This window comes from Melanaphis sacchari, unplaced genomic scaffold (genome assembly GCF_002803265.2).
Source record: "Melanaphis sacchari strain LSU unplaced genomic scaffold, SCAv2.0 Contig247_pilon_pilon, whole genome shotgun sequence".
Classification (NCBI taxonomy): Eukaryota; Metazoa; Arthropoda; class Insecta; order Hemiptera; family Aphididae; genus Melanaphis; species Melanaphis sacchari.
In genome coordinates this window covers 1-10,471 of record NW_020271122.1, presented here as the reverse complement: position 1 = coordinate 10,471, position 10,471 = coordinate 1, and the positions used below count along the sequence as shown (strand labels likewise).

The window sequence follows — 10,471 nt, the reverse complement described above, 5'->3', positions numbered from 1 at the left end:
AAATTATTAAGATATTAAGATAATAATATTAGAAAATTGTTTGAACATTGGAAATATTTGATACCTAATAACTATTTATAGATTTTTTTGAGCCCAGTATTTATAGATACACTTTCAACGCCGTTGATGCGTCCCCTAGATTTTTTTTTAGAACATTTTTTTTGGCCTTGGGCCCCCCCCCCCAAAAAAAAAACTGTGCACTTGAATCTAATTTTATTAAATCAGGCCTTGCACATATTATAAATTGGATGATATGTTGTTATGTACTAATATAATATTGCGATAACTCACTACCTATAGGTGTTTAGTAATGTTTATTCGGTTCTATAAATTTCAGATGTACTTAATTAATCGTTAGAAGATTGCTTATACATTTAAAAATAGCATGCATTTTTAACTATTTTATTAAGTTAAGATAAAATATGCTTATTCAACAAAATATTTTTGTACATTATTATTTGATTTTTTAAGTAATTTTTTTCCCGAACTATAGCCCATTGATATTATAATTTTATATTATGTTATGATCTATTCATTAGCTATATTTATACATGCATAGTAAAGGCGTTTTTTAGTTTTTTATTAATATGTTATATTGAAAAATTTTTAAAAACGTTGTTCACGCCACTGTCTTTTCACGGTCCGAACCGGTCCGCGTAATCGCAGGGTATAATGAAATTTTCGGCGACCCCTTCTTCTATAATCACGGCTTTTGTTGACACTGCATTCACTCGTTATATAATTTATATTCACTATTCAGTTCGTCACGGTCAGATTGTGAGTGTCGGGGTCGTGTCCGTTTTGCGTCGTCTCCGTTTTTAGTGCGAACCTGCGGAAATCGCATTGACCCGTGCGACGTGTATCGGTATAATTACAACTTCTATTATATTTATATTTTGAAGTGTTCACGTCGTTTCATGGTCACTGACGTCGTATTTGGGTTGACATCCCCCTGAACTCAGTGCGATCGGAGCTTACGATGTGGTCCATGCATGTTTCTTTTCTTCACTTCCGTTCTACTCCATAATATATTTTGAAGAGTGAAGTGCGAAATTATGTCGCGGGCATTGGATTATCATTACAGTCCATATATTATATTTATTATTAAGTCCACGATATGTATACATTATATTATATATTTATGTTAAGTGTCGAGCCGCCAACGTTGATCCAGAGATATATTTAATATCTATGTATCATAATCGAGTTCTGTATCTATATTCGGCGATCATACGTGCCATTGTCTGACGTCCGTCCTTTCCGTCCTTGCGTATCTATTTCGATTGCCGGACTGATAATAACAGTAACGGCCAATACAGCAGTTTTAGCTGCCGACGAGTTACCGCCGCCGTTTGCATCGACCATCACCAGGGATTGATAAGTTATTATTATTATACCTATTGTTGTTTTGTGTTATTTTAATTTGCGTGCATTTTGTATGTGCTGTCGAGAGAAGTCTTGATAGTCACAGCACATTTATATAATATACAGCGTGTAAATGCTAACTGAGAACGCTCAATAAATTTGCGTAGAGTTCTGAGATTTGACTGCTGTGTTTTGGTCGGTTGTTATCTCATAAAAATACACATTTTTATGGCCTTTGAATATTTTTAACTTAATTAGACATGCGCAAGGGCAGTACAACTTTTTTTTTTTAAATAGTAACCACCAATTATTTTTTGCCTAATTTTTTAACGAATTTTGGTAGTTAAACTAACTTTTAAAGTACAAAACTGACCAAGTTATAGTGATTTAACCAAAAAACTGCAAAATACACGCGATTTACAATTATTTGACTTGTAACTCCAAAAATAATATTAATAAAATTATATATATATATATATATAATATATATATATATATATATATATATAAACTACTAAGTTTTTAATAAACTTGTGAAATGTAAAACTGATCATCGATCATTGAGTGTTCAAATTAACAAAATATTTTACTGCTAGTACAACTATTAATTTATCAACAAGGTTACAAATTTAATGATTTTTCAAATGAATTTATAGATTTTATTTAAAATTCAAAATAATAATAATTTATATTTTAATTTAAATCATAAAAGTGATAGGGGAGTGGAGTGGAATAATACAGCGATATCCCACAAAATGTTTATCTAATCTCCGTTTTCCGAATATTTAAATACTTTTAAAGTTATAAATTATAAATTATAACTCATAAATTATTTGTCAGAACTTCGATTTTTATGAATCAAAATACTTCAAAAAATATTCAATTTCGTGATATTAAATTAAAAATGTATGTTCTCATTCAAAAGAGTAAAAACTAAGAAATTATATTGATTTAAAAAAATATTAATAAATATAATTTTTTTTCAAAGAAAAGTTGTTTTATTTTGATTAAAAATTATGTTAAAAAAATATTTTCAAAAACGTTAATAGGTTTTGAAATAATAAGAGTTGTTTGATAAAAAAATCACTTAGTGTACATTTTAATTTGTAATAAATTACCATTATTTTTGAAAGATAGTCAATGAATAAAATTATAGTGCATATAAAACTATAAAGTAAACTATGCAATTTTTAAAAATAATAATTTAAATAATATATCAGTACATTTACTTTCAAATAGTTTTAAATTGAAAAACTTTCAAATCTTTAATTATCTATGATCATGGTAATTATCTACTAATTTATAGTAACAATGTTTAACAATAACATATAACCATATAGGCTATAATAGGTACAAAACAAAGTTATTATGTGTCAAGCAATTTCTCGTTATTAAATAATGTTAAATATATAGAATATAAATATTTAGTTATTATACTCGTACACGGTACACTAATAGTTAGAAAACTTATTATCTATGAATCTATGATAAAATATGGTATACTAGTAGATATATAATAACTGTAGAATATTATATATTATATAATTAATGATTTAATATTATATATTATATAATTAATGATTTAATATTGTTTTGGAAATGCTTACAATTTCGATTCAAATAGAAACAAGAACGTAAGGATAGATACTAGTTATTATATTTTAATATTTATTGAATACTATTAATTATTAAAACATTAACATTAAAATTATGCACTACATAATAAAACAATTCTTAATATAATAATGCTACATTTTATTGTACGTTTATAATATTTTTCGGTATGTTTGAACACGATTTATTGATAATATTATCGACCATCTGATTGATTTGATTGTCGACGACACACATGTTGGCGAAAATCGTTAACTTATCCAATACGTAGGGATTCTGTGATCAATAATCAAACAAAAATATTATTTATTATTTGATGGTTACACTATTAATTTTCAATTGTATGTGCAAATAGAATAATGTAAAATTCGTGTTACGTTAGATTTGACTAATCAAAACTTGTTCAAATTACATGTTTAAATATTCACGTCAAATACCTAAGTTTTTCACGTTTTAGTCTCAACAGTACAAAACTTCACAACGTAAATTCACTAATAAGAGAAAATTGTATGGTGTATTCACACTCACCCGAGGCAAAAAAAAGCAGGTCTTGGTGATTTGATTCAAAATGCTTCTGTAGCATGGAAACATGGATAAATTCAGTTTTATATAATTGGGTTTGTCGTAGTCTCCGATTTCGCTCTTAATGTTCGGCCTCTCCTTCACTATCTCCGAGTAAATGTTTTTGAGTACAGAGTCTATGACGTTTCTCATCTGAAACACAATTTGAAAACTTGTATAAAAACACATTAATCACCTTCTAGTTGATAAACGCTTTGCGGTATAGCCAAGAATAAGAACACTTTGAAATTTTGTAGAAAGTCTCTGCGAGAAGTCACAATTAATTGTGAAAATTCATCAGTTCTACAATATCCAAGTGACTTTTCCATTTTATTTCTGCAAAATTTCACAACATTCATAATTTTATAGTGAGCAAATGCTTATTGACCCACAGAATACCTATATTATTATTTGTAAACAATCTTAATATGTTGAAGATTTATAATATTCATTATTAAAATTACCTTGTTATTTTGATGCAATTCTGCCGACAATTTGAGTGTTTCTGGAAGCGACAACTTATCGTGCGCTAATTTATATTGTATGTTGCTTTCGTACATTTCTCGACTGGATACTGTGGTCTATAATATAACAGATCAAGAATTGTGTGTGTTGTAGTTTTTTTGATATAACATAAAAATGATTTTAATTCAAATAATAATATGGTATTTTACTTTTATATTGGTTTCGTTCGATTGTTGCACACCCAATGAGACGTTGCCATAATTTACTTGATAACCGATAAACGAGGAGAGTTTCTCTCTTCCGTTATTAAAATCTCCGTATATCATGACATTACTTTTAGTTACATTGGTTCTAACTTCCCTATAGTCGTTGAAAATAGACCGTGTTTTTGCTGACTGTCTGGACGTTGGCTAAGTATAAATGGAAATATTTAAATAAATATATTAAATTTTTGTATTGAAAATGCTATATTACATATGACAATTTTAAATAAATAAAATTTGTTCAAAAACCACAAAAAAAATCAATAATTTAATGTATTCATAATGTTATTCACAAAACTAAAACACAATAAAAAATGATTTTGATTAACAAGTGTCATAAATTATACAGCTTTCTAAGCAGTTAGTGCTGGTGGCGTTTATAATAATTACAATCGTATAAAAAATCGTTGACAATTTTCAAAAATACTTCCTATTTGTGACAAATTATTGGTAATTGATGTCCAATTTACAGAATGCAAAATAGCCACTTAACATTATTTGAGTATTCTCTCTATCCAAGTAGGTGATACATTTATAGTTATAAAACAATTACATATATACACCTAACTTACTATGTAATTTAATATACATGTATCACTCAAATTTAATGAGTATATTAAGTGCATTGCTTGGATTAGTGGCGCAGTTTATTTAAGTTTAAATATATTATATATCTATGATGAGGATGCGTACCACATCTAAGTCTTCCATCCATGTGACACTGAATAAATCTCCGAGACATGTCTCATACGGACCAGATTCGGATTTGTTGCAGTAACAACGGTATGAATTTTCTCTAGGCCCCGCTGCGGTCATTGCCAAGACTAGTTTTAAAATATAAATATTTAAATAAGTTAAATGTATTATAATTTTTATTTTGATATTGTACTTATTGTAATATCTTAATCTCGGCTTATAACAGATATAATTATACCTAGTTACATAATTATATATTGTAGTTGAATGTGATTTTGAATTAAGTTAGTAAATATATTGCATAAATGTATTACTTGTATAGACAATTTTGATACAATAGTGATATTAGTTCGAAATATTGTAGTAGATATATAAATTTAATGAATATTAAATATATATATATATATATATATGTGTGTGTGTGTGTATAAATATATTATATACATAATTTGTATTACATTAATTATCTGGTATATATTGATTAACTTGGTTATTATGATACATCGATAACAAAAAATCCCACGGTCTAAATATTGAATATTATATTTACTATTTAAATTTTGTATTTTCCCTATTTTTAGTTCAAACTATTTTACTAAGATAATGCTTTAAAAAATATATTTGCATAAAAAAGGTTGAGAGAGATTTTTTTTCAATTCAAAATCTTTTACAATACGACGAATTATCATTATTTTTCATTTTATATTTACGTAAAAATAATCGTTTTTATAATAAAATGATATAAGCTTAATAAGGTAAATTTTGGAGATACAAAAAAGATTTGAGTAATATTTATCTCTTGTGAATATCTTCTAGTTTAAAACTTACTTTTTTTATTTTCACTAAGTATTCCATCAAACATAGATCCAGCTTTATTTGCTTCAATATATAATAACATCTATTCACGGATATTTTACAATTAGAAAATATTTTTTTTTTAATATTGAACTTAACGATTAATATTATAAATATTGTAGTAAGAGGACGCTACATTTGTTTTTTTAAAGCATTTAACATAGACAATTTTAATAAACTTAATTTTTCAGTTATTATTAGTTAATATACTTATGATATTTGTGAAAAGTACTATTAACTGAAAAATTAAGAAGTAATTGATAAAAATTATATTTTCTCCATAAACAAAAAAAATGTTTGTTCAAAATACTTTAATATTTTGATATCACGTTTGCAAAATAAATTTTTTAGTTTTTTTTAAACAATAAAAAAATAACAAGTTTTAATACATCAATAATTGATTTTGTATTAGTGATCTAAAAAAAATTAAAATTATATTACTTGATCAAAGTTTTTAAATTTTTAAAATTAATATTTAATTATTTTTAACTAAAACAATCGACTAAGAGGAATTTTGTCATATGAAATATTTTTAACAAATATTTTATAAATCTGCAGCGTCCTCTCAACAACAAAGTTTCACCTTTTCATATGTTCTATTTCCATTCATAGAATTAAATGCATCGTTTAGTTCATCGGCATATAAATAATCATCTGGGAAACTTAAGATTCCAGTCGCACCGCGATCGACAAAGTTAATGAAAATCTTATCGCGTGGTCCTCTTTACACAAGCAATTAATTAAAAAATATGATTAGTATAAAATATGTGTTTATAAATATTTGAGTACTTAATTATTATACTTAGCAACAACACAAGAAACTTGACCTTAAAATTTGTTATTAAATCGTATAAAATAGAAAAAGCTGAAACCATTTTATTATTTTTATTTTCCCTTGAAGATTTTTGCAATAAATTAAATATTTTTAATTACATGTATTTTTAGTATAGTTTTACTTGAAAAAGATCTGTTATATTTTGTCATAAGTATTATAATTTGATAATTACTAAAATTTCACTTTTCCTAAATTTAATTCCAAACGTAATAGGTACAAAAAATTTTGAAAGATTTATACTCTTAAAACGACAAAAATGTCGATTCTATCTGATTGTGATTTTTAACATACCCATCTACGACTTTACCAGTTCCAATGGATCGCATGTCTTTTTTGTTACCAGTGATAATTTTTAAAAAATTTGATTTGTTTACGTCCTAGTAAAATGAAAGAAACATCACATTAATAGTATCAATAGTAGTTCAAATAAAATATAAGAAAATATTGTGAATTTTCAATTTATTTATTTACCCTAGTAAATATTATAGGTATATTTTGTAGTTACTACTTGAATTGTTTTCAAGTATCTCAAAGTTTTTAATGCATATTTTTTGCATATTTTGACATTTTTGGGTTTAAAAGGACATATTTTTAGTTTTGTAGTGCATATTTTGAAGATTTTTCGAAAATCATATACTTAAGTGAATGTTTTTCATGATTAAGTACACAAATTATTATATTTAACTGTTTCTATATCCTCATAAAGATTAAAGAGACTAATCTTATCATAGTTGCGAATCTGTAGATTAGATTACAATAAGTGAAATCAAATTTTATTTAGTTAAAACTTATAAAGAGATAATATTAAGTTATAAAAATTAAATATTTAAGGAAAAAATATAATTTTTAGAGCTATACATTTTAGTGTATTAATTTTTTTAAAGGCATATTTAACTGCATATTTTAATTTTTTTGATGCACTAGTGCATATTTTTAAATGCATATTTTATGATATTTTAGTGCATGATTTCCTTGCTCTACTGATGACTTACGAATCATTAAGAAAAATAAAGCTAACAGGATATCAACAGTGTAGTAAAAATTTAAAACCATAATTTAGTATATCTAATACATAATACTATTTATGTACTTAATCAATAATATTGAACAATTTTCCTGGAAAAGACATATAATTGCAAAAACTGTTTTTATTCCATATTTTCATCAATTGTACATTTTATATTTATAGACAATTTTAAAAAGAATAGAACAAAATAATGTTTTAACCATAGAATCGTAAAGTATATGTATTGGAGTATTGAAATAAATTTTATGTGTACGATTATCAGTATTATCACAATGTGTTTATGAGTAAATTCAAAAGTTTCTTACTTTTCCTTTGTAGTCGATTACAACTCCTTGGTAAACATCAGTACCATTTGGCTTGTTAATGATTTTTCCAGGTGTAGGATTCCTTTCATAAAGACGTATCATAAACAGATTAATAATTAGGTACAACTTTAAATAATATTTACGATATAATATAATCATACGGACAACTTTTTTTTATAAATACGATATACATAAAATATAAAAAATTTTAAGTTAAAAATATTAATTGTTATAAAAGGAAATAAATAACTAATATGTTAAATAATATAAAAATATGAAGTATTTAATATTTTTATACCATAAATCGGTAGGTGTATAGGTTCAAGGTATAAATTATAAATAATAACTTAAAATTAAACAAAATGTTTGTAGCATACGTAAAAGTTTTAAGGAACCATAATTCAGTTATTTTTATTAGATACCTATTTAAATTATTATTTAACTTTGAGTTAAAATATCAAACTAAATTATTTTAAATTTTATTTATGAATGAAATTTTTGAAGATTAATTATTATTCTATATTATTCTATATCAAGATGTGAATTAAATTTTTGGTTTTTTCAAGTAATTACTTAAGGTTGTTATGATATATTATGATGATATTTATTATTGCCTATTAGTATAAAATTTACATTCAAAAATACAGGTACGTTTATAATATCTGGTTTTTATGATATTTTTAAATATTAATATTTGCGTTTGCATATTTATATTGTTATTTCAATATTATTTTCATGTTAAAAACAAATATTGCACCTATTTAAGTCATATTGTTTATCGCTTACAAATTAGTAATTACAATATTAACTATTGTAGATCGTATGAAAAAATTATGCATAAATTTAATTTTAACGAATTTTAATCAATGCAAATGTAAAACGCACTAGACCATTGATGTTTTATTATTTTTACGTTAAACTATTTAGAATTAACTATAAAGTCTACAAAATTAATTAATTTTTACCTTGGATTATATGCAATGTCATCTACCATCATTGTTATGATGTTTTCTTTTGGTATTCCGTTATTTTTAATTAATTGGTATGCATGGCATATGTCCGCCTATAGAATGATATTTATTTAATAGTAATTAACTTAAATGCACTAATTTCTTTAAAGACAAAACTACATGTACAATTCAATAATAATTAAAATTAGAATTAAATTAAGCTAATAGTCCATTCTCAATGAAATAAATGTAGATGAGTGATTACCGCTTTGCTGTACATTATAAATGTTGAGAGGGTCAAAGTGATAGATGAGTTTAATTTTAATTTAATAATTTGTCATTATACACGATAAATGATTCTGAGCAAAGGCGGCATATCAGCCAACATCACTATAAGTACGCATATTTCATGTTATGTTTACACTTCAAACGGAGCAATGGATATATTGATTTTACAATGTGTATTTTTTTTCTGTGCCTGTGTACATGATAAGTAGTCGATAAAATGCTCTGAGTTTCAACTTTGAAGGTGATTTTGTATTTTTAATCAAGTCAATTATAAACTATAGAAAAGTAAAAATTTCTTGTATTTTTCCAAAATTATCGGGAAAAAATTAAAGTAAAACGGGTATTTTTACACAAATTTAACTTTCAACAAAATCGACGTTGTTTTTTTATGTAATTCAAAAACTAAAAACTGTTATCACTAAATATTTGTATTAAATATTTATATTATCATTTTCTATAACTGGTATAGTTTTCAAAAAGTTTAAATTTTTTTTAAATTAATTATAGTTATGAAAAATTTTCATTTTTTTTAATATGTATCAAGTTTAAACGCTTTTAAAGAAATATTATGACTAGATATTTTCAATAATTTTAAATAGGTATATGAAAAATATAAACAAACCTTGTATTAAATTTTCAAGCCTTTTAACTAAGCAAAAATATTTTTATCGACATTTATCAAAAAAAAAAAAAAAGTTTTTAGAATTTTAAATTTCGAATGTCTCTAAATAGTTAAAAAATATTTAAAATATACTGAGAATTATAATTTGTTTAATAAAAACGTTTAGTGAAAATATCAAGTATTTTTGATTTTTAGTTTTTGACTTACATGAAAAAAAAAACCAATTTGTCAAATATTTGTCACCTCCACCATTAGATTATGATAAAATTTATTATTAAGGAAAAAGTCACTGATATCTAATTTGTGGAATACCCATATACCCATTATTACTGGCACGTATTTCTCAGTTAACAACAGTTACTACAACAGTGAGAATAAAATGTGCATTAAAAAGTTAACGGAAGCATTGTATGAAATACTCGCATCTACGTATATTGAATATATGTCCAGTAAACTAATGAATGTCATCAAAGAAGCTGAATTCTGTCAACTAATTTAATAAAAATTACCCTAGTGAATCTGTAATGTATAGCTAAAATTATAAATATATAAACGTAATGTAATTTATATGATCGCTGATAGTCAGCAATTTAATTTATTATTAAGTGTCTTAATTTTTTTTTTT

At 24.6% G+C, this 10,471-nt stretch overlaps 1 protein-coding gene across 1 annotated transcript; it reads right to left on the bottom strand.

Annotated features, from left to right (window-relative positions):
- Positions 1-3,106: 3,106 nt before the first annotated feature.
- LOC112594920 (legumain-like) lies at positions 3,107-9,049 on the bottom strand (the record flags this gene model as incomplete). Its single annotated transcript, XM_025339941.1, is given in 10 exon segments — positions 3,107-3,255; positions 3,508-3,693; positions 4,005-4,121; positions 4,215-4,415; positions 4,962-5,092; positions 5,793-5,862; positions 6,403-6,541; positions 6,946-7,031; positions 7,987-8,068; positions 8,952-9,049. Coding segments are annotated over 10 exon segments (1,245 nt in total), but the record flags the coding sequence as incomplete, so codon positions are not given.
- Between the last annotated feature and the right edge of the window lie 1,422 nt (positions 9,050-10,471).